This window comes from Halichoerus grypus, chromosome 1, assembly GCF_964656455.1.
Source record: "Halichoerus grypus chromosome 1, mHalGry1.hap1.1, whole genome shotgun sequence".
Taxonomy (NCBI): domain Eukaryota; kingdom Metazoa; phylum Chordata; class Mammalia; order Carnivora; family Phocidae; genus Halichoerus; species Halichoerus grypus.
In genome coordinates, this window is record NC_135712.1 from 16,531,040 (window position 1) to 16,556,907 (window position 25,868).

General features: G+C 37.5%; 1 protein-coding gene across 2 annotated transcripts in view; it reads left to right on the top strand.

The window, feature by feature from the left end:
• The window catches only part of LOC144379080 (uncharacterized), a 217,304-nt gene extending 195,903 nt beyond the window's left edge, over positions 1-21,401 (top strand). The window contains exons 6-7 of one of the 2 annotated variants that reach the window (XR_013441261.1): positions 19,331-19,486; positions 20,938-21,401. Coding sequence is in view for 1 of the 2 variants with exons in the window: in XM_078055344.1 (XP_077911470.1) it covers positions 7,508-7,509 (2 nt within the window). In the remaining variant the exon portion in view is untranslated. Of the gene's footprint in view, positions 1-7,507; positions 7,666-19,330; positions 19,487-20,937 lie in introns of those variants that run through there. The other variant, XM_078055344.1, reaches the window with a different exon arrangement.
• Positions 21,402-25,868: the final 4,467 nt, after the last annotated feature.

A 25,868-nucleotide genomic window follows, 5' to 3' on the forward strand; every position in this document is an offset into this window, starting at 1 on the left:
AAATAATGCAAACTGATAAAATGAGTGCAAAGAAAGTAATACTGTTTGTTTTTGTATGTAGCTGAGGAAACTGTGATGGGAAAAATTATAAAAATCTAAGAGCTTATGCTCAGATTTCCTTAAAATGCCTTCAAGTCCTTGTTCTATTTCAAAGAAACTAAAGCTGAAAATTGTATACCTGTACTGTGGGTATGAAAAATGCAAGAAAGATGGCTTTATGGTTCAATCTGTAGACCTATATGAAAAAAATAAGTCTTTACATCAAAAGTGTGTCAAATGGGTATATTCATATATTTTAGTTTCACATAAACTGTTGTGCCTTAGAAATGTGCATATACCATATATTTTTCTTTTCTGATTCTTTGCTTTCTGTAACTTTTGTGTTGAACAAATCAAATATCAGTTGTAATTTTGTCAGGTAAGAGGGTTTTTACTCCACATATTTCTGTATCTCATCCCAGGCCACTGAATTAGGGCGAGGCTTGGAATATGTATTTTTTTTTTTTTTTTAAGATTTTTTTAACTTATTTGACAGAGAGAGAGAGAGACAGCAAGAGAGGGGGAGTGGGAGAGGGAGAAGCAGGCTTCCTGATCCCAGGACCCTGGGATCATGACCTGAGCCCAAGGCAGACACTTAATGACTGAGCCACCCAGGCACCCCTGGAATATGTATTTTTTTTTTTTTTTTTTTTTAAGGTTTTATTTATTTATTTGACAGAGAGAGACACAGTGAGAGAGGGAACACAAGCAGGGGGAGTGCGAGAGGGAGAAGCAGGCGTCCCGCCGAGCAGGGAGCCCGATGTGGGGCTCGATCCCAGGACCCTGGGATCATGACCTGAGCTGAAGGCAGACGCTTAACGACTGAGCCACCCAGGCATCCCACTGGAATATGTATTTTTAAAAAGATCTGGCAATTAGCTATGTTTAGAAATTATTGAGTTAGAGAATTCTAGCTGATCACCCAACAGTTACAGGAGGAGGAAGAATTCAACAGGTTCAGATACTTAAAAAATGTTACTAACACATTTATTTACTAAAGAATTTCTAGGACTTTTATAATGAAAAAGCTTCAGCCGACTCCACAGATAATATTTTGGATATTGTCTACATTTCCTAGTATGATGTTTTTGAAGTTTTCCTGGGATTTGACCAGCTGGCCCCTCTGAAACAATCCATCTGTAAACCAGGAAGAGGGGGAGTTTGGATTGATGTCAATTTCAGAATATTTAAGTCTCCTTCTGCACTCTGACCCTACTGACGTTGGTCAGAGTGGCACACATATTTTCTTTGGAGAGAATCATTACTTTCTAGTGACTTCCTGTTTCCTAAATCACTGGTAAATTGACATAGGAAACTGAGAACAGGGGATTTTGAGGAGACGAGGCTGTATTGATTCTCACTGGGCTAATGGACTAAGTTTGTCCTTTGACCCCCGATCTGGTTTATCTGCTCACTATATGCCTTCTAGGCTCCTGAGGAAACCTGAATGCTGGTAGGTTATTGATTTACGGAAAGATAAACAGCCTTCAAATAACAGGAGGACTGGAAAATGAGATGATCACCCACCCCTTAAATTAGAGATGACGGCTCTGGTTATTCCTGGATCAGATGTGAGCCTTGTCTTTAAGGCTTCAAGAATGTAGGTTTAAAAAATGATGTTTTAAATGAGCCGTCTCTTGTGGACCTGTCACCTAGCCTGCAGCGGACTCTCATGGCTGCGCTGCATATAGCTCAAATGTTTGGCTATCAGTTACATACCCAAAGTCCACCAGCACATTTGCTTCCATTGAGACCCTTGCTTTGGAAATTCACATTCTGGGTATTTTGGATGAGAAATACCAGGATTTATTTTGATTTTCAGGACCCAGGTTGAAATTTCTGCCTGACGAAGAGGTGATTACTTGACAGTAATGGACAACACCACAGTGACTTCACCCTTGGCCCCAGAATCTGGCTGTCTGGTTATAATTTACCACCTACTTTCTCCCCTCTAATTACCAGTGAGACTTTAGAGAAAGAGACAATCCAAATCCAAATCCAAATTAAAATGTGTCAAATCTCTCTGAGAAGTGATCTGCTGAGACTTTGAGGTAAATTCTCTGGTTTCTCACGTTAGGCCAGTGTTCCCCAGCCTGGCCTCATCTTGAAAGTCATTGTGTGTGGCATGGCTGAGGGAGGGCTGTACTTGAAGTATACAGACCTGCTTTCTTTCCAGTGATTTCCACTCACTAGGTCTCTTGGGGTGGGGACAAGAGATGCTTATGAACAGGCAAATTCAGGAATTGCTGCTCTAATGTTGTACGATTCATTTCATTCTGCTGTCTCATGGATAATGCATGTTCAGTGAATGATGGCTAAGTGATGGTGGTGAGCACACTTGACACTGAAGTACAAGAGTGAAGTGTGCTCAGTGTTTCTTGTGATCCTGAAAAGGTCAATATGATATAAGATATATGATGCTCACTCGTACTGAACAGCAGGGCTGTTCAAGAAGACTGTTCTGCAGAAACTGTGATCCCATCTGGGCTCGTAAGAATACCAAAGAAACCAAAACTCATCTTATTTATAATAACCCAGTAACAAGAAACAATTCTTAACTCACAGGCATTGCAAACACTAACTAATATATCAGCCTTGCAACCATGAAATAAAAAAGGCTATATTCTGGGTATTTTTAAGTATAAATACCATTAAGTTAGCATGTTAAGTTAGCATCACAGAAAAAGGCAGTTAGCTTTTTGTATTCTGTTTACAGGTGTGCATGTATGTATATGTACACGTATGTGCAGATGTGTTTTTTATACATGCTGTATATGCACACGTGTACATATATGTCTACATATGTATAGGTACCGAGATAACACCAAGTCCAGGAAGTTTATTAATTGTATTTGACTTAAGTTAACTTTAGCATTTGAAACTGTTCAAAAACTGTTTAGTTGGAAGGGAGCTTACAAATCATTGATTGCAAATGCTTTGTTTTACCCATCAGGACATGGACACTTGGGAAGGCTAAAATGGTAGTTACTGTAGGAGTGTGAATAAGAACCATTACTAAAAAAGCTTTATTCAGAGCATATTTTAATTTTCTTTAAAATCAACCAACTTTTTCAAAGTATAATTTACACATCATAAAATGCACATATTTAAGTGTACGGTTCAGTGAGTTTTGACAAATGTATGCACTTGTGTGACCATCATCCTAATCAAAATACGTAACATTCCCAGTACCCTGAAAATTTCTCTCCTGTCTCTTTGTAGTCAATCACCTGTATCCCCAGCCCCAGGCAACCGCTGCTCAGAATTCTGTCATTATAGATAAATTTTACCTATTTTAGAATCTCATATAAATGGAATCATACAATATGTGTTCTTTTGTGCTTGGCTTCTTTTGTTCATCATAATGTTACTGAGATTGATTTGTGTGGCTGCACATTTTGGGAGCTGGCTTCTTTTTATTGTTGAGCAGTATTTTATTAAATGAATATACCACAATTGGCTTATCCATTCACCTGTTAATGTACATTTGGATTGTTTGTAGTTTCTAGTTATTATGAATAAAGCTGCTATTGACATTCATATACAAGTGTTTCTGTGAACTTATATATTTTCATTGATTAAGTGCCCCGCAGCAGAATTGTTGGGTCACATATTAGGTATATGAGTGGGTTGGGTTTGAAGTGGTATGCTTTTTTAAAAAATTGAGATATATCTGACAATTAAGAACTGTATATAATTAAAGTGTACAATTTGATGTACGTATATAGTGTGAAGTAATCATCACGTTCAAGCTAGTTCACATATCCATCACTTCAATTACCACTGCCTTTTTTCCCTAATAACTAGTGATCTTGAGCATCTTTCACATGCTTGTTGGCCATTTGTATTTCTTCCTTTCTTCAAATCTTTTGCCCATTTCTTTATTGAATTGTTTATTATTATTAAGTTGCAAGAGTCCTTTTATTATGATATAACCCTTTTTTTGAATATGAGTATTACAAATACTTGCTTTCAGTCTGTGGCTTCCTTACCAGGCTCTTAACAGTGAATTATCAAATATTTTTTTAGTATCTATTTTATTTGTTCTGTTGGCTCCTTAGCTGTATTTCTTTTTATTAAATTTTAGTTTTTGCTCTAGGCCTAAAACTTAACAAAGTTTACTTAGAATCAATGTGAGGCTACTTCACACTTCATGGATCCTAGTTAACAGTTACCACTTCTCAATGCAATAAACTTACAATAGAATAATTCTATTTCCACCTCCTTTGTACCATTTTGTGGTAAAAACTCCACCTTTAAATGCTATTATTTTTGTTTTAAATGAGCAGTTGTCTTTTTAAGGAAATTGTGAGAACAACAAAAATGTTTTTGTATTTACACACTTATTTACGATTTCTAGTGGTTTTCAATTCTTATAGAGTTGAGTGTCTGTCTGATGGCACTTTTTTCCCCTGCAGCTTGAAGAATATCCTTTAAAATTTCTCTTAGTGCAGATTTGATACTGACAAATTCTTTCAGCTTTTATCTTAAAATGCTGTTTTGGACTGTTGCTTTTATAATATATGTGCAATGGATATATTTACCCTTGTAATTACACTTCTGGTCTTCATTTCTCTGTGTAAATCCGTATGTCTGTCTGATATAATTTTCTATATACCTGAAGAATTCCCCCGAACATTTCTTTTAGTGTGGGTCTGCTGGTGAGGAATTACTTAAACTTTTGTATGTCAGAATAAATCTTCATTTAGCCATCATTTTTGAAAGATATTTTTGCTAGGTATAGAATTGTAGGTTGACATTTTTTTCTTTCAGTACTATGAAGGTGATTCATTTCACTCTTTTTACTTCTGAAGAGAAATCTGCCATCATTCTTATTCTGGTTCTTCTGTATGTAATATTTATTTTTCTCGGTTGCTCGTCAAAGGTTTTTTTGTGTATGTGTATCTCTGGTTTTGAGTAATGTGATTATGATATGCCTTGGTGCAGTTTTTTTTATATTTCTTGCAGTTGAGGTTTGTTAAGCATCTGTCAGCTTATAGATTTTACAAATTTGGAAAAAAAATTGGCCATTCATTCTTTTTTTAAAAATTTTTAAGATTTTATTTATTTATTCATGAGAAACAGAGAGAGAGAGAGAGAGAGAGAGGCAGAGACAGAGGGAGATGCAAGGGAGCAGGGAGCCCAATGCGGGACTCAATCCCAGGACTCTGGGACCATGACCTGAGCCAAAGGCAGACACTCAACCCTTTGAGCCAGCCAGTTGTCCTGGCCATTCATTCTTTAAATATTTTTTCTCTACTTTACTTTTGGTTGTCAAATTTCACATATATTAGGCTGCTTGAAGCTCACTGATGCTCATTGTTCATTTTTATTTTTTTAGGATTCTTCTTTCTTTTTTTTAAAGATTTATTTATTTTAGAGAAAGAGCATGAGCAGGAGGGGCAGAGGGAGAGGGAGAATCTCAAGCAGACTTCGCACTGAGCATAGAGCCTGATGCGGGGCTTGATCTCATGATCCTGAGATCATGACCTGAGCTGAAATCAAGAGTTGCATGCTCAACCAACTGTGCCACCCAGGAGCCCCGAGGATTCCTTTTTCTATGTTTTACATTAGATAGTTTCTACTGATGGCTTTAACTGTACTACTTTTTGCATCCATAATATCTAAATGCTGTTAATTGCCTCCAGTACCTTGTCTTATGAACTAGCTGCTTTGGTCTTCCTAGACTCCTATCTGTGTCCTCAACCCAGGGCGTTGCTGGTCTTTGCATATGTTCCAGCTTGCTGAGCCATGATCTAGAAAAATCTCTCAAGGCAGCAATCTGAGCAATTGTTTCTCATCTCTCATCTTCCATTGCCTGATATCAAGTTCTTAAAAACTGTTGTTTCACATATTTTTTTCTGTTTTTGGTTGTTTGAGGTGAGAGGCTAAATTGGTTCCTATTATTATATCTTGCCTGGAAGTGGAAATTTTTAAATTGCTTTTTCATGTTGCTCTTTCAATTTGACCATTCTCAAGCTATTTACAGGTTTATTTCTAATTATAAGCAGTTTTAATAATAATAATACCTTATATTTGTATAGCATTTTAGAATGTATGTGATATTTTCAGGGGTGCCTGGGTGGCTCAGTTGGTTAAGCCTCTAACTCTTGATTTTAGGTCAGGTCAGGATCTCAGAGTCCTGAGATCAAGTCCCACGTTGGCGGTCTCTGCTCTCTGCTTCTTTCCTTCTCCCTCTCCCTCTGCCCTTCCCCCCACTCATGCTGCACTCTCTCTTTCAAATAAATAAATACATCTTTAAAAAAGTAAGGTTTATGTGATATTTTTAGTTTTCTAAAAATTTAATAATTATGGTATAATTTTATTTGACAAATAAGATCATAGAAAAAATCTTTGAACTTCAGTTTTCTCTTAAGCAAAACAAGTGAATTGGATTGGCATCACTTTAGGGTTTCTACATGTTAATAATATTTTCAAAAATTTTCCAAAAAGTCTGTTTTTATTGCTGAGCTTGTTTTAATATGAGTTCCACAAGTATCTGTTAAGAGCCATGCTATTCTGGAATTGCCAACTTTTTGAATAATTCTTTTCATGAAATAAACCTTTTTCTTGAAACAAGATAGCTCTGCAAAAGAACTTACCTGTTTTATTTTCCAATCAAACTTCTCTTACCATTTTCAACTGATGCATAGTCAGAGCTCAGTGGTGATGTCACTCTTTTCTAGCTGATTTCAGTAAACTAAGTGAATGACTTAGCAAGTGGATTTGCAAAAAGCTAAAGGCCATTTTAATAATGAACCAAAATATGGTAAAGACAAATCTATCCACTTACCAGACAGAAATGGTTAGACCCTGCCTTTCTCCCCCAGTTAAGTTGAACCCTGGCATCTATGGGTTTTTTTCTGCTTAATACAGGAGAAGCCCAGACCAACCACAATGTGTGGTCTGTAGCTGGCCTTTTTGGTGCTTGGTGTGGTCACACTGAATCATGGGTCAGTCTGGGTGCCCCAGGTGCAGACAGCCCATGTGGCACCTTGTTTTTTCAGTTGTCATATCTGACTTTCTGCCCCAGGTTCCTGGTTAGTGTTGTTAGTCCTAACTGGGCTCTCTTCCAGATTCTAGCCCATTGAATGAGGGACTTGATAGTCTTCTCAGCTCTTTCCGGAGTCCTTCTCTGGAGTCCATAGATCTCAAAGAGTCAAACTCCTCTCCTAAACTTGTTAGGAGACTGATACCAAATAGACCACTAACTTGGAATGGTAATGGCACTGGCACCAGACCCTGACTGTATGATCACTGCTGGGAAACCAGTGCAGCCACCTTCCTCTTGTTAGATTGTATTTCCCTTGAATGTCAGCAGCAAACCATCCCCACATCTCTGTTTTAGTCCTTGCTCTCTTATCCTTTATTTTTGATAGGAATGGAAGAATGTGACTTCTTATGTTTTATGAAGAGAAGTGATTAATTTAGAATTGTGTCAAATAGCAAATTTTTATGCTCTCTCTAGGATGATGGGACATTTTGATGGACAGAAGGAGCTCCTTCACCACGGCATTCAATATTCCTGTACTTTCTCCTGTATAAAATCCTAATGTAACTTTATGTCTGTACTTTAGGTTTCACAAAGACTAAAAATAAACATTTCCTGTTTCCTTTTGGAAGAAGGATCATAAATTTTAGTTAATGCTGTTAACAAACATAAATTAAAATAGTTTGCTGATACGATAATAACTTCTGAGTTTCACAGACTTCTCATTTTTCCTTATTCATGAATCTGAAACTGTTAGCATTTGCTAGGCACTGCAAGTTGGCATTAGAATTTTAAGATATTTCCTTAGATTTACTGAGTCATGGTGTTTATCTCAGATTATGGTTTGTTGGAATCATAGTTCTTTAATGTTCTATTGATTTCGTGTTATCCTTAGTCCTAAGCAACCCAAACCAGAATTAAAACCATATTACTGTAATAGGAACATTAATTATTGTTGACAATGGAAAAGAAAGGAAAGCACTGAATCAATAGTTCTATTCAGCCTTTTTGCAATGAAGATGGTCTGTCCATGCAGTGTTTTAAATGACTGCAAGAGAAGGTGTAATAAAGGAGAGCAGGGATAAAATGAATATTTTAATGGTAGCCAATGGGTAGGGAAGACTAAGAGCTTTTTTACTAGTCTATGTTAGTATTTTTGGGAGAAATACCAATGTGAGGTAAAATGAATATGTCACAAATATCTGTTACAGTGTTATGTGATTTGGTGAAAGTGAATTCAATATACAGAATTGTAGGAAATTTGCTTTAGCTTTGATTTATTATTTCAATTTCTTTATGTTACCTTATGGTATTTACTTTATGTGCTCTTAAAGATATGTAGCCAGAAAATGACTTTCATAAGACATAAAATTATATGAGCTATAATTCTTATCTGAAACCAGTGTGTTAGTTCTCCAGGCTGCTATCATGAGGTATCACAGACTGGATGGCTTAAACAACAGAAATATATTTTCTCACAGTACCGAAGGCTAGGAGTCTGAAATCAAGGTGTTGACAGGGTTGGTTCCTTATGAGGGCCATTAGAGAAGGATCTGTTCCAGGCTTCTCCTCCTTGGGTTGTAGATGCTCATCTTCTCCCTGTGTCTTTGCATCATCTTCCCTCTGTACATGTCTATATCCAAATTTCCTCTTGTTATGAGGACACCAGTCATAGTGGATTAGGGCTTATCTTAATGACTTTATTTTAACTTAATCACTTCTGTAAAGTCACTCTCTCTAAATACAGTCACATTCAGAGGTACTGGGGGCTAGGACTTTACATGAATTTTTTTTGGGAGACACAATTTAGCACACAACAACCAGAGCAGATGGAAAACCCCACCAAAAAGTTGGTTTATGATGATGTATAAACTTAAGGTCAGAAATTTTAAGAACTGAAGTCTAATATCACATTGTTATACTAAGTAGTGTTAAAAATGGTCGCTAGTCTTGAGTGAGATGTGTGCCAATATATGATCAAAAAGTAAAAGTGTTTTCTTGAGGGCAAGTGTTTTTGTATAAGTGAAAGGATGAGTTATGGGACAGGGTTTATAGAATCATTGACAGATTAAAAACTAGTTTTTTCCAACAATATCAGTTTACATAATAATTTTTGGGAAAAAGGAGATCAATCCAAAATATACAGTTAAAGGAGGTTCATCTGTGATTCACCAGTTTTTAACCAGTGAACCTAGCTTTGTTCTAATAATCAGTTCAAAATAAGATTCTTAGTTGTTTTGACACAAATCTTTTATTTATAGTAGATAATGACTTAGAAGTATAAAACAAACTATGAAATTATGTGTCATCATATAAGTCATTAATCAAGGAATAAGTGCTCAGTAATTATAAGGAAATAGGCCAGTAAGTTCCTTTGTGAGAAGTTCAAGCAAAAAACATTTTTTTTTTTTTTGTGGCTATAGGATTGCAAGTCATGAAAATTTGAACATTTTATTTTTAAAATGAAGTGGATGAGAGAGACTTATGAGGGACTTGAAATTCTCAAGTGACATTTCAAGCAAAACTCATTTTAATATGCTTATTGCACCACTCATACCATAAAATTTAAATTCCTATCCTACTTCTGATACTACTTGGTTTTATTCTTTCTGTTATTCTTTTTGTATTTTAGACACTCAAGAATTCCAAATAACAGAATATTAGATATTGGTTAGGCTTTTTTATTTTGCCACTTCCAGGAAGAGCCTATAATTTTAATTGAAGACCTTTAGAAATATTATTTTGTCTAGACATTGAATAAGACGATGTCATGTGATGGGCTGCTAGGTTGTTAAGAATCAACAGATTCTTTGGATCATGAAGGAATAACTTTTGCCTGCCTCCATGTGGCAATGGTCAAATGCTTTGTAGAGAAGAGAAAAATATTGTAACTAGAGATGGCATATCCTAGAACTTATATCAATGGTTGGCTGATTAGGAACCCAGCAGTAAATAGTTATGGAATGTGAATTGGAGGAAGTGAGAGATCTGGTATTATTTGACATCCTTAAGGGTCTTCAGTATAAAATCAGCACAAAATTACACATTCTTATGATGTCATACAAGGTCCTTCATTGTTTGTCCCCGTTTACTTTTCCAACTTTATTTTGTACTATTCTTTCTTCTTCCCTCTACTCCAGCCCTGCTCGACTTGCTTTAGTTCTTCAATACTAAAGTGTTTCCTCAGGGCCTTTGCACAAGTTGTGCCTCTGTCTGGCAGGTTCTTTTTCCCTATTTTAGCATAAATCTAACCTTCCTCAGCAAGGCTATTCTGAACCAACCATTTCAAATTAGCCACTAAGTTACTAAGCTCTTTTTTTTTTTTTTTTATGTTATGTTAGTCACCATGCAGTTCATCATTAGTTTTTGATGTAATGTTCCATGATTCATTGTTTGCATATAACACCCAGTGCTCCATGCAATACGTGTCCTCCTTAATACTCATCACTGGGCTAACCCAACTAACTCTTTCCTATCTCCTTGTTGTACTTCTCTGTCTGGCTCTTATGTCCATGTCATATTTCTTGTTTGTTTGTTTCTTTATTTATTGCTAACTAATTGTCTGTGGCAACCTCATTGGAGTCTAAGCTCTATGAGAGCAGGGGTTTATCCATCTTTTTATCACTGTACCTCCAGTGTCTTGAAAAGTGCTTGGCACATAGTAGTTTTGTATTTAATATTTATGGAATATATGAGAGAGAAAGAAAATTATTTTACTCCTTGTTACACTGGTTAGATATCATCCAAGGATACTGTGAGTTCTTAGAGTGAGAGAGGTGCAAAGTGAAATCCATCCAGAGGTGAAAAGCAAAGAGCAAAGTGTGTAAAAAACAAAACAAAACAAAACAAAACAAAAACCCAAAACAAGAAACCAGGTTATAGGCAGAACTGGTAAAAGTCAACCTGGGAAATATTTGAATGACTGGGAAATAGAAAAAGAAGTTGTAAGGACACAACAATCAACTTGGTAAAAGAATTTTCTGATAATTTTGAGCTCTCCCACAAAGGGGATGCCCAATATAGCAAATTTTCATATAAAAAATGAATGGCAGGGCACCTGGGTAACTCAGTCAGGTAAGTGTATCATGGAAGTTTTAGAGAGAATTTAGTAGGTAATAGAATTCAAAAACCTCTACAGTTTATTACAAATCTATTATTATTATAAGATAACTTTTCACACAAAAAACCCAATTTCTTCTCAAATCTAAAAGGTGAAGTGAGAGCTTTATTTTATATAAAACAACACAAAATAGAAACTCAACTGGATGAGATGAGGTCAACAATATTTTTTAAAGTCTTGCTAATTGTGATGGTGCCCTTCTTATTTTCTTTAGTGAATACATTTGAGGCAAGGTTCATCCCAGATACTGGTGAATATATATCCTTAATTTCAAATGACTTCTAAAAATAGTTACAAGGTTTGGAGATCAAAGATGGTGGTGGAGTAAGAGGACCTTAGGCTTGTCTCATCCCATGAACACAACTAGATTACTATCAAGTCATTCTAAATACCCCAGAAACTGGCCTGAAGACTGACAGAACAAACTTCACACTAAAGGGAGAGAAAAGGCCACACTGAAGAAGGTAGGAAGTGCAGAGATGTAGTTTAGGGGAGGAATGGATCTGGGTGCTGTGGAGGGGAGGGAGCCAAGGTCATGAGGGAGTTGTGTGTGTGAGAGAGAGAGAGAGAGAGAGAGAGAGAGGGAGTGAGAGAGAGGGAGGAGCATAGGGGAACACATAAGGAGAACGTTTCCTCAAAGCCATTGGCTTGGAAAACAAGAGGGGCTGAATTTTGTGAGTCCTTGCAACCAAGGGGGCTTAAGGCCTGGATTTTTAAAGGTCAGTGGGCTTGGCTAAGATAGACCCCTGAGGGCACTGCCCTGCTCCAGGAGAAAAGGCAGGCAAACAATCTAGGAGCAGACAGCATGGAAAAGGCGATTTGAAGAACACCCAGGGTACGCAAGGCGGAGATTATTCTCTCTTTTGGGAGAGCATCCCTGGGAGGCAGCATTCATAGAGAAACCTCTCTGGGAACAGGGGAACTGGCGTGCACCATTTCCCTCCCCTGCCCCTCAGGCACGGAGCCCCTGGCAGGAGGCAGCACAGTGCCAACACTGTCTGCCTAACTTGCTTACACAAAGCCCCACCACCTTGTGCTCTGGTAGGACTGCCTTTCTCAGTCAAGCTTGCCTCAGTCCCAGTATGCAGACCCCTCCCCCAGAAGACCAGCACCTGCCCCTGCCCACACCATGTCTCTTGACCAGAAAGTTCTATAGGGCCTCAGTTTTGGTGGATTTGGTGTCAAGTCTCATTTCACAAGTAGACTCAAGCACACCTAGTAAAAACATGCCACATTTAGGCCAGGAACCAAACACTGTCTACAGCAGGCAAGAAGAGCCTCTGTAGATAACTGGCCTAAAGAAGAGAGCAGCCAAAACACAACAGCAAAGTGCACACAGCACACAAAACACTCCCTGAAGTGACAGGCCCTGGACAGTATATGACCTCTTCTTCATGAGCATGAGACCTCACTGGCTTTTCTAACACCAGAAGAAGACAGAGACTTAGACAAAATGCTAAGATGGAGGAATTTCTCCCAAATGAAAGAATAAGATAAAGCCACCACCAGAGATCTAAGCAAAACAGATATGAGTAACATGCCTGATGGAGAATTTAAAGCAACAATCATAAGGATACTCACTGGGCTTGAGAAAAGAATAGAAGATATCAGTGACACCCTTAAAACAGAGATAAAAGAGTTAAGAAATAATCAATTAGAGATGAAGAATGCAATAAAGAAGATTGGAAACAGGCTTGATGCAATAAACAGCAGGCTGGAAGAAGCAGAAGAACAAATTAGTGACCTAGAAGACAAAATAATGGAAAATAATGAAGTGGAACAAAAGAGAGAAAGAAGAGTTATGTAACATGAGAATAGGGAACTTAGGGAACCCAGTGATTCCATCAAACATACTAACTTTCTCATATTATAGGAGTCCCAGAAGAGGAAGAAAGAGGAAAGGGGGCAGAAAATTAATTTCAAGAAATAATAGCAGAAAACTTCCCTAATCCAGGGAAGGAAACAGACCTCCAGATCCAGGAGGCACAGAGAACAAAAGCAGGCCAACAGCAAGACATATTGTAATTAAATTTGCAAAATATAGTTTAAAGGAAAAATCTTAAAAGTAGCAAGACAAAAGTCCTTAACTTACAAGGGAAAACCCATAGGGCTAGTCAGAGATTTCTCAATAGAAACTTGGCAAGCCAGAAAGAAGTGGCATGGTATATTCAAAGTGCTGAATGGGAAAGATCTGCAGCCAAGAATATTCTATCCAGTAAGGCTATCATTCAGAATAGAAGGAGAGATAAAGAGTTTCCCAGACAAACAAAAACTAAAGGAGTTTGTGACCACTAAGCCAGCTCTGCAAGAAATATTAAAGGGGCCTCTTTGAGTGCAAAGGAGAGACCAAAAACAACAAAGACAAGAAAGGATCAGAGCAACTCTCCAGAAACAATGACAAAACAAGTAATAAAATGGCAATAAATACATACATACATATCTATCAATAATTACTTTAAATGTAAATGGACTAAACACTCCAATCAAAAGACATAGGGCATCAGAATGGATTAAAAAAACCAAGACCCATCTATATGCTGCCTACAAGAGATTCATTTTAGACTTAAAGACACCCGCAGATTGAACGTGAGGGGGCAGAGAAACAAACGGATGTCAAAAGAAAGTCGGAGTAGGAATACTTAAGTCGGACAAACTAGACTTTTGTTTTTGTGTTGTTTTTATCCTGCTTTGGTATCAGGGTGGTACTGGCTTCATGGAATGATTTTGAATGATTTCTCTCTATTCCATTATTTGTAAGATTTTGATAAAAACTGTCTTTAATTTTTTTTTTTAATATTTGGTAGAATTCACCAGTGAAATCAGGTGGTCTTGGGCTTTTCTTTACTGGGAGATTTTTGATTCCTAATTCAACTTTCATTCTTGTTATTGGTTAAGAAGATTTCCTATTTCTTGGATTCAGGATTCAGGATTCAATCATGGTAACTTGTGTATTATTAGGAATTATCTGTTTTTTTTCCCCACCTAAGTTATCTGATTTCTTAGTATGTAATTGTTTATAAGTAATCTGTTATTACATTATGTATTTTTGTGGTTATCTGTTGTATTGTTTTCTCTTCCATTTCTCATTTTGGTTTTTAAGTCCTCTCTTTTTTTTTTCCTTAGTTAATGTAGTTAAAGCATTGCCATTGCCAATTTTGTTTGTTTATTTATTTATTTATTTTTGGAAAAATTGCTCATTACCTTCAATGTTATTTATTCTGGTTTCTATTTTATTTATTTCTGATTTTTCTTTGTTATTTCCTTCTTCCAGTAAATTTCAGCTAAATTTCTTCTTTTTCTAGTTCTTTGTGGTGTAATGTTAAATTGTTTATTTGAAACTTTTTCTTAATACAAGCACTTATAGCATAAATTTCACTCTAACATCTACTTTTGCTGTGTCCCATAGGTTTTGGAATATTGTGTTTTCTTTTTCTTTTGTTTTGAGACATATTTTGATTTGCCATTTGATTTCATATTTGGCCCATTGTTTGTGCAGTAGTGTGTTGTTTAATATTTACATATTAAATATTTAATATTTACAGTGTAGATTTTCCTGCTTTTATTGTTGATCTCTAGTTTTGTACCATTGTGGTTGGAATATATACTTGGTATGATTTCAGTCTTTTTAAATTTGTAATATTTATTATGTCTCTTTTTATGTGATTTAACCAGGGGATTCTTCTGTGTGTACTTGAGGAAAATGTGTATTCTATTTTTCCTTGGATGGAATGTTTTATATATATCTTTTAGAACCATGTATTCTAAAATGTGCTTCAAGTAAAAAATGTTCTTGTTAAAAAAATAACTTAGCTGAGGCTACTCATTTAAATAAAAGCATATCAGAGGGGAGGTTGGTGGGGGGATGGGTAAAATAGGTGAAGGGGATAAAGAGTACACTTATCATCATGGGCACTGAGTAATGATGTATAGAATTGTTGAATCACTATATTGTACACCCGAAACTAATATAACACTGTATTTGAACTATACTGGAATTAAAACAAAAAACTTAATAAAAAAATTAAAACAGTTTCAGTTGCAGGGCTTTTTGTCATATCTGATGAAAATTGCCATTATTTTTTCATCTCACGATGTGATTGAAAAACAGCTTGCCCCCAAAGTAGAAGAGGAATTAGCTCTGCCATTTCCTTGTTACTCGTATTATTAGTACTGTCTTCAATTCCCCAAAATCTTTTAAAGCTATGTTCCCACTTTGTGAGGCTTAGAACAGTTGTGCCTCAATTGATCCATTTGATCATAAGTTGAAAGTGATCATGAGTGAAGGTTTCACTGCCAACTCCTGTTTGCTTGTTAAGATGAAATGCCCTTCTGGAGATTTCATATATTTAACATGATGAGTGGCACCTGATATATAGGCCTAGTGAAAGATGTCATTATTTGTATTTTAAATATTAGTTGAAATTAATTTTTCATTTATTTATTTATTTATAAAAGATTTTATTTATTTGACAGAGACACAGTGAGAGAGGGAACACAAGCAGGGGGAGTGGGAGAGGGAGAAGCAGGCGTCCCGCCTAGCAGGGAGCCCAATGCGGGGCTTGATCCCAGGACCCTGGGACCATGACCTGAGCCGAAGGCAGACACTTAACAACTGAGCCACCCAGGCACCCCTAATTTTTCCTTTTTAATATAAAAATCAACATAACTTCTTACATGTCCTCATATCTCAATATCTCGTACCTTGTACCCCCTATTATTTATGTGCTCTGCTTTGGAGATCATTGTTCCAGCTCCTAAAAAACATATACTATTAAAAATATAAGAACAATTGATAGACCCTTCCATTTAAACCTAATTATAATGTGTTAATGAATAAGATCCCAGCTTTACAGAAGGCAGATGAGTATGAGATCCCATATTAGACGAGTTACAATTCTAGTGACTTCACTCTGGGTTTTCCAGTACCAAGTTCAAACAAGGGAGAAATTAAAAATGCTCCTGCTCCTGGTTTTGAAATAATCACAAGGCAAATAAAATCTCCTGCACTTTTTTTTTGGCGAATATTTATTGAAATGAGCAGAGTTTTAGAGCTCAGTCCGCTCCCCTTCTGCTGACTCTTTGGTACTGATGCTGGAGTGCTCATGGTCCCCAGAGCTCAACATTGCCCTTCACTGGTCCTGCATTCTATTCTCATTGTTTGAGGGAGAGAGAGAAAGAGAAGAGAGTGACAGGGAGAAGGAGGAGAAGAGGAAGAGGAAAAGGAAAGAGAGTGGAGGAGGGGAAGAAAGAAAAGGAGGAGGAGGTCAAGAGAGGGGAGGAGGGAGGAGAGGAAGATGACTCTAGTAAAATCCTGAAGAATGTGTTTTTCATCCCTTTCTCCCTCCCAGCATTTTTCTGCTCCATTCTGGTCATGAGCTACAGATTTTTCTAAGAATCACCTAAATGTAATCTCTCTGTGCAGGAATTTAAGCAGGCAAATAGGACAGTTTTGAAGGAAGATGCAGGAGCTCTTTTAGCACTCTTGAATCTTCATCCTGTTAGGGCAGGCCAACTCCACATTTAAGAAGGTCTCTCCCTGTAGACAAGAAGAGGCTTTTTGAGCTGAGTATTCCTGAGAAACATTGAAGGTTGGAAAGAGTTAGAAAAGGCTGCTAACCTTGTGCTCCAAAATGGAATTCCATATAGGATGGGAAAGACCTCACTGAGAAAGCAATGGTTACCAGATTGAAATGTGTCATTGTCCAATATTGTTTTCAAAACTCAAAAAGAGCCATGTTTGATGGATGTTGACTAGATTTATAGGAGTGAGCATTTCACAAAATATACAAATATCAAATCATTATGTTGTTCACCTGAAACTAATGAACGTTATGTGTCAATTATATTTTAATTAAAAAAAAGAAAAATGAGAGAGAGACAGAGAGAGAGAACCACTTTTGTGTTGTCCTCAGAGGCTGCTATATTAGCTAATTCTCTAGGTGAGGCTGCGCCATGCGCCATGTGGAGGCACTTGAGCTACTTCCGATAACAAATTTCTTGGATGGGATTGAAGTCAGATGTCATCCATTAAATTCCATATTCTAGTGGTTCATGTTTTAGTGAAATGTCACTGTAATCTAATTTATCTAAGGACATTTTCTTCCAAAAAATATGTCATTTAGTTTTACAAATTGCCTATCATGTTTTTCTTAATAGCCTCAGAACCCAAGAAAATGGTGAAGTCTCAAGTTGAAATCTTGGCTTTGGCTTAAGCCATTTGATCATATTTTTTCACTGAAAACTTCTGGAAAACTTTTCATTTTAAGGTTTTGCTAAATTGCAAAATGTTTGATGGGCAAGTTTCAGTATGTTTTTTTTCTGTGTGCAAAAACCAGAAAAGTGAATTATAAGCAACAATTCTAACCAAAAATGTACTCCTTCACCAAAAGTTGAAAAAAAAAGTACTGATAGAAATTTTAAAAACTCAGATTGTAAGAATAGGAATATAGTTTAAAGATTATTTATTTATTTATTTATTTATTTATTTATTTATTTATTTGACAGAGAGAGACACAGTGAGAGAGGGAACACAAGCAGGGGAAGTGGGAGAGGGAGAAGCAGGCTTCCTGCCGAGCAGGGAGCCCGATGTGGGGCTCGATCCCAGGACCCCAGGATCATGACCTGAGCCGAAGGCAGACGCTTAATGACTGAGCCACCCAGGCGCCCCAGAATATGAATATAGTTTAAAGGATGTATGTGTTCATAGTTCATAGATAGGACTAGACATCTTTTTTTTTTTTTTTTAAAGATTTTTTATTTATTTATTTGAGAGAGAGAGAATGAGAGAGAGCAAGCACATGAGAGGGGGGAGGGTCAGAGGGAGAAGCAGACTCCCTGCCGAGCAGGGAGCCCGATGCGGGACTCGATCCAGGGACTCCAGGATCATGACCTGAGCCGAAGGCAGTTGCTTAACCAACTGAGCCACCCAGGCGCCCAGGACTAGACATCTTAAGTTGTTTTGATTTCGTAAATTGTACATGATTCATTTTTTCAGAGTCAATTATGTGACTTGCTTAGAAAATTGTGGACATAGCACCATGATTCTGGATTCAGTTCTTGGGGAGAGAGAGAGAGAAAAATAGAGAAAGAAATAGAGAAAGAGATATGAATTTTATTTCTATTAACACTCGTTGCCTCAAAAGGGCTGCATAATATATATGTGTAAGAGATAGGTATTTGTTTGCTGGGTTTTCATGGAAATGTTCCCACTGTGAAGAAAACACTGCATTGTACTTGATGCCTGGAGGAAAGTCAAGCATACCTTCCTCTCTGAAGAAAGTGCATTTTACAGTGAGGCTTTCCAGTGAAATGTAAATACTAATCAGCAGGCTTTATCAGTGTAGGAGAACCACAACTTGGATTTGAGGACATTGCCTTCATTTCTAACTCAGTTTCTTTTAATTAAAAAAAAAGTACCATATTAGGCTTGAAGCTAATAGGAATTTTTAGTTTATTTGAATATATGGATTGGCCAATGCAGTTGATACCTACCTTAAAGTGAATTTTTAATAATCAGAGAATGAGCACATTATTAAACTGATCTGGTTTTCACTTGAAAGCTTCTCATGATTTTTCATGACTGAAAGACTGTAAATTTATATGTCTAGACTCATCCTTTCACTTAAGTGTTCCGTAAAACATTCACATTTCAATATTCTGCCTTCTTTTCAAATTCAACCTGGCCATAATTGAATTTATTATATCCTTTAAACAGGTGCTGTAATTCAATTCTTGGATTTTGTTAATGATTATCAACATATTTTGGTTATTTAAGATTGAAAGAAGAGGGCTGCCTGGGTGGTGCAGTCAGCTAGGTGTCCTGACACTTGGTTTCTGCCGGGGTTATGATCTCAGAGATATGAGATCCAGCCCCACATCAGGGATCTGCGCTTGGCATGGAATCTGCTTGGGTATCTCTCTCCCTCTGCTCTACAACCCCCCACCCCCACAATTTCTCCCTCTCTAAAAAAAAATAAATAAATAAAATAAATCTTAAGTTTGGAAGAAGAGCTCAAAACTGTTAAGTATTTGTGGAAGCACTATGTAAATTCTCAAATTCTATCCAGACGCGAACTGTTAACATTTTGTCTCACCTCCCCCCTCACATCTTTTGTATAAAATCATGATAATATAATTTTCTTTTCTTTTTTTAATAAAGATTTTATTTATTTATTTGACAGAGAGAGATATAGCGAGAGAGGAAACACAAGCAAGGGGAACGCGAGAGGGAGAAGCAGGCTTCCCGCTGAGCAGGCAGCCCGATGCGGGGCTCGATCCTAAGACCCTGGGATCATGACCTGGGCCGAAGGCAGACGCTTAACGACTGAGCCACCCAGGTGCCCTGATAATTTAATTTTCAATGTTTATAGTATCTTTCTCTGTTTTAATATCTATAATTGTAGTTCAAGACTTCATTATCTCATGGGTCTGTATTCAATAATAGCTTCATTCATTTGTAAGTTTACTTATTCAAAGCTATATATTGGGAAACTACTATGTGCCACTACTATGTCCTGCCTTCATGAAATTTACAGTCTAATGACAAAGGTAGACATAGAAGTTTAAGCATGATAAATATAATGAAGAAAGCAGAGTGTTACGTTTGCATTTATCAGGTGAACCTAACATAGTCTTTGGTGTTAGAAAACATTCTAGCTAATCTCTTTTTGACCCTGATGATGACATCACTTTTCCTCAAGCACCATCTATACCATATCATATACCATATTCACACCCAAAATTAACTAAACCTCAATCCCCAGTCCAATCTGAATACCTTTGAACTGAATATTTCAGAAGCTGGCCCCATCCTACTCAGGACACTGAATTCTAGTCAGGAAGGTTTCTTTACAGTTCCATGGATATGGAACTTTTCCAGTCTCTGTACCTCCCTTTATAACATGATCACCTTTGTCCTTGATGCCCACACAGTTTTTGCCATCCTTAAAAGTCCTGGTCAAATGAATTCTCAGTGTTTTGGGATTGAGTGACTAACTGTTGTAATGCTATGTCTTGTATATCTCTTACAACTCCGAGTTTACCTTCTACATTTGCAAATTTTTGGATGTTCCAGTTGGCACTGGCCAATACTCCTTTCAAAGGTGACAAGCAATTTCTTTTTTCTTATCCTGAAACAAGTTGTGTGAGTATGTATGTGTATGTGTTTCTACGAGTTTTTGCTTTAGCCAAGTTGGCCAAAGATAATTTATTATACTTAAAAATTCACTAATAGATCAAGATGGGAATTTTCTTTGTCCAAAATACTGTAAATACCTGTAATGGAATATAATTATCATAATTTTATTTCTTCTCTATTTTGGCATTGAAATAAGAACATCCTAGTTGGAATACTTACTAATAAAGTATTTAGGACTTACCCTGTAAAACTGGCCTTGAGATGAACATTTCCCATACTTGGTATTGATATAAACATAAACATACAAATTAACTCACACTGATACACATATATAGACTATCTATTTACATATATATATGTGTTAAAATATTTAAACATGGGGAATTTGGATTGGCCATTCATGAGGATGGAAAAATGTGGTTTTCATAATGGAACAAAAGCTTCCAGATGCATTCAATTGTGTTTAAAGAGCTAAAAAATTGGCTTAGTTAGAAAAAAATCCCAACTTACCATGGCCTTTATTCTTAATTAGAACAAGTGTCTTTGACATATTTGAAGACATTTGACTTAAAAATAGCCAAGTTGAAAGTATTCAAGAGTGACACATGAGCACCATTCTCGACTGCACTCTGCACTCTGTATCTGTTACAGGCATCCATCTCCTCAACTTCAAAGAGAGTTCCCCGGAATGAAACCACTACACAGCAAAACAATCTGTCCATCTTCCGCTTCCACTGTATTTGAAACTGAGCATCAGTATCTGTGTACAATTGAGCCCAGTGAGTCTTGGCTCTGACAAAACTTCCAGTACTCTACCACACGCCAATGCAGTTCCTTTGCAAAGCTCCTGGTTCCCAAATGGAAATCCTGTCTTGGGTCTGTGGAGGTACTGAGGAGCAATGGGCCAGAGCAGACCAAGGCCTGGATGTGCTTTTTGTTGACATAAGTGCATTGACTTGTGGATCAATTTTGCATGGTCCATGCCTAAAATCATGGTGAAGGTAGTGTTCAAGGACATGTCCTATCAGCAATACAGATTTAGGACAGTCTTTTTCACTTAAAACATTTACACACACAGACCTGTACAAGAAAAATTCATGATCAAGAGCAACAGTCCTGAGTCCTGGTCCCAACACATCAAAAAATGCTTCAACTCTGACATTCCACTGTACTACCAAGACAGGAGAGTGGACAAAGGCATTTTGAGATCTGTGCAAGGCTGGAAAGAAAGTGGTGTGAGGCTTTGGGGAGGTGGGGTGGTAGGTAGATTTCAGGTTTTGACAGCAGACAGACCTGGGTTTCAATCCTGGAAAAATTCTTTACTATGTAGTCTTGGGTTAAGTCATTAAAACTTACACAGCTCTGTTTTCCTATGTGAAAAATGAGGAGAATAATATGGATCTCATTGCTTTGTTGTGAACTTAACAATAATGCCTGGCACATAGTAGGTACCTTATTAGGATTCTCCAGAGAGAGAAACAATAGTAGATTATATGTATAGAAATATAATAAAATATACAGAATATATTTATCTGTCATCTGCAAGCTGAGTGCTGGCAGGCTTGAGACCCAGACAGAGCCGATGTTTCAGTTTGACAGCAGGAAAAAACTGATATTACAGAGTTCAAGGTAGTCAGACAGGAAGATTTCTTTATTTGAGGAAGTGGTAGACTTTTGGTTCTACTCAGGCCTTCAACTGATTGCACAGGGCCCACCCACATTAGAGAAGGCAGTTTACCTTCTCTATCGATTCAAATGTTAAGCTCATCTAAAACACCCTCAGACAAACACCCAGAATAACATTGTGCAAATATCTGGGCATCCCATGGCTCAGTCAAGTTGACACATAAAATTAACCATCCTGTACTTTGTAAATTATAACTTCTATTAATAAAAGTGGCTAGAAATGAATGCAGTTTATTTCCTTTCCTGAGCTCTGCTTTTGTGTAAAATTATACTGAAATTTAAACCTCATATTTCATTTTCAACTCAATCCATTTAAATGAAAAATAAATATTTATTAGTTATTTTAGAACTCCTAATAAATGTTTTTGTTACTAATAAAAATAGTTGCTTAAATCAAGGAAGTACTAGAACTTGGAATAATGAGAATCATTAAAGTTGTCTACTGTTTATAAGTTTATTTTATATTGAAATATTCAATAGTAAAGAAAAAATATAACACTGCTGTTAATGAAGGTCACGGGAATACAACTGGCCATGTAACGTTAATGCATTCGAATCAAGGAGTTTCCATTTTATAACTCTGAGTAGCAATGCCTTCCTCTCTCCCCCTGATTGCTGAGCATTTTGTACACGAGGTCATTTGCTGGTCAACGTGGTATAAATTGGACATGTCTGACTTCACCTACTGCAGACATTCGCTGAATGAAAAGCCAAAGCTGTGACTCATCTGGAAGATCTCCATCTGTCTTTCCCATATAGGGAGTGGTAAAAACCACTCCTGTCATAGGCAGAAACGTAAAGGGGCCTCTTTCAAGGGAAAGAGAAGCAGGGAGATGGAGTATAGACAGCCTGGTTCTAATCTCAGACCCCGCACCAAAATCTCCCGTGACCTTGAGGGAAAGTGAGGGATTGGACCAGTATGGCTTGCATGACCCTCTAACCATAGAATCCTTTAAGTTTTAAGGGCTGTGTTCACCTCTCACTAGGGCAGTTGGCCCGCCCAGACTGGATGAGGGAATGGGGCTTGCTGTGTTGACGAGCTCAGACAGGCCGCCTGCATGGCTCACCACCATCCTCTGGGTAGACACACACCTTGGAGTGAATCGGGTGGAACTTGAACCCTGCTGTTAAGACAGCGCTGCTGTCACCCCATCTTTGAGCCAAGAGGGAAAGTACATTTTTTGCAAGTGCAGGCTCAAACTGAGCTGCTGTAACTAAACACCCTGGTGAGAGTGATATCACAGCATTATGAGCTCATTCAGAGGACAAAAGAGTGAGAAAAATTAAGCTTCCCTGGACAATGGAGTCTGTAAATAGGAAGAAGGAAATATAAGAAGGAATCACTTCTCGATAAGACAATTAATATTCCAGACCACTGAAAGATTTTATTTAATTTTCCCTTTGCAACTTAAAACATACAAACACATGTATATATTTTCTCAGTAAAAATATTTTTGAAGAAACTCTCTGGGCCGCCTTCTGGGAAGCAATATTGTCATTGCTGTGTCACTGAGGGTTTATCTATGAATCCCCTGTTACTATTGACTCAGGAAAGGGGGTCTGTAGGGCTATGCCCGAAAGTCAGTGGGCTCCCCATAAGTGGACTTTGAGACAAGTATTGGTGGCAAATGATTTATTAGGGAAGTGCTCTTAGGAGAAATCTGTCCGAGGGCAGGAGAAGCAAGGCAGGGATAGAGATGAAACTAGTCAATTGTGGAGGACATTAGGGGACTCCCCTGATTCTCTAGGGGAACTCAGGTGTGCACATTAAGGCTCAGTTTGTTTCCACTTAACAGAAATCCAGGGAATTGGACTTTCTTGTCCCTAACTGGCAGTCACTGGCTAAGGAATGCCCCTAGGGGATGAAAATGGCCCAGCACTTGCCGCTGTTTGGGATGCTTGCAGGCAAACGGGCTCTGGGAACCCCTGAGAGCAGTTCTCCAAAGAAGAGTATCAAGTGCAGGTCACTGGAAGAAAATAGGCATCAAAGTTAGGGGTGGGACTCACAGAAACAGTGCAAGGGATCTTTCATTCCTGAGGGGTCTAGTTCCTGATTGCTATGCCCTTCTCAGGCTGTAGTCATTGTAATCACCCATTTCACAGTACAAACTTAGCATGGGAACATCGAGAGATAATCGACAAGTTTGAATGACAAGTAAAAATTTAAGGTGTCCAGCTTAACGTTTTGATATACTTATTTATTGTGAAATAATCAGCACAGTCAAGCTAATTAACACAACTGTCACCTCACGAAGTCACTCCTTTCTTTCCCTTCCCTCCCCTCCCCTTCCCCTTTTCCTTTTTTTCTTCCCTTCCCCCTTTCCTTCCCTTCTCCCTTTCTTTCCCTTCCTTTCCTTCTCCCTTCCTGTCCCTTTTTTATGGTGAGAACACATAAGATCCGTCCCCTTAGCAAATTTCAGATATATAATATAGTATTGTGAACTTCAGTCACATTGATCTTCAGAATCATAACAGATGTCCAGAACTTACTCATCTTGCATAACTGAAACTTTCTGCATGATCACACTTACCTGTGTGTCTTAGTCTGTTTGGGCTGCTATAACAAATTACTATAGATAAGGTGGCTTATAAACAACACAAATTTATTTCTTACATCCTGGAAGCTGGAAATCTGAGATCAGAGTGTCACCATGGTTGGGTGCTGGTGAAAACCCTCTTTGGGGTTGCAGACCACTGACTTCTCATGACGGGACACCGAGAGAAGCAAGCTCTACTGGGCACTGATCCCATTCGAGAGGGCTCTGCCTTCATGACTTCATCTAATTCTAATTATGTCCCAAAGGCCCCTCCTTTTAATACCATCACATTGGAGAGCAGGGTTTCAATATATGAATATTGGGGAGACACAAACCTTCAGTCCATAATTTGTGGAATCTAAAATAGGCAGACTTACAGAAGTAGGGAGTAGAATGCTGGTTGCCAGGGGCTTGAAGGAGGGAGAAGTAGGGGAGATGCTGATCACAGGGTACAAAGTTTCAGTTACTTTTTACAATTTTTGTTGTAATGAAAATTGAAGTGCAGTTAAATATATTTGTCAGTTTTATTCAGCTGTCTAGTGCATTACTTGGCACATACTAGGCAAGTTATTATTTGATAATTAAATAAGTATGTTGTAGGTGTTCAAAAAATATATGTACAACTGAACAAAAAAATAATTTTAACAAGATACAGCCTATATATTTAAGTTACCAAAGACAAACAATTAAGTCCAATTTTCTAGGAAGAAAAACATCCAAATATATTCTTTTTCCTTTGTACTTAAAAGCATATCAAGAAAATTTTTTTTCTTATTTGGGAAGCCAAAATTCTTTCCACAAAGAGGAAATATTGGGCTTGAACAAGCCATTATTTGATGAGAATACAAGATTGGAACTTTGAATGTTTCACTAGAAGCATAGTGTTCTGTTGAGAAGCGGTCCTTGATCCTAACACTTCTTTCTTCCTGATAAGGTAATGGCAGGACGTGTCCAAGGGCTGACTTCCATGGTTAGTCTACTGACTGATTAGCCATGATGCACTCCCCATTGCTTTTCAAACATTCACTTATTCAACAAATACATTATCTTTAGAGTAGTTAGTCTGAGCCAGCTTCAATTCTTGGAGCCATGGAAATAGCAGTGAATAGAACTCCTCAGGAGTGAAGCTCCTCAGGGCTTACCTAATACAAGAGGAAGAGTAATCATAAAAAAATACATTTCAAAAAGAGAGATGTCGGAAGGCGACAAGGGCTAGGGAAGAAAAACAAAAAGCAGGAAAGCGCTAGGAATTGCCAGGCACTGAGGTGGATGGTACTGTTACTTCTAGATCCTCCCAGCTGTCAGAGAAGGAAATTGATACGTGTATACTAATTTATGTACCTATACATATCTATAGAT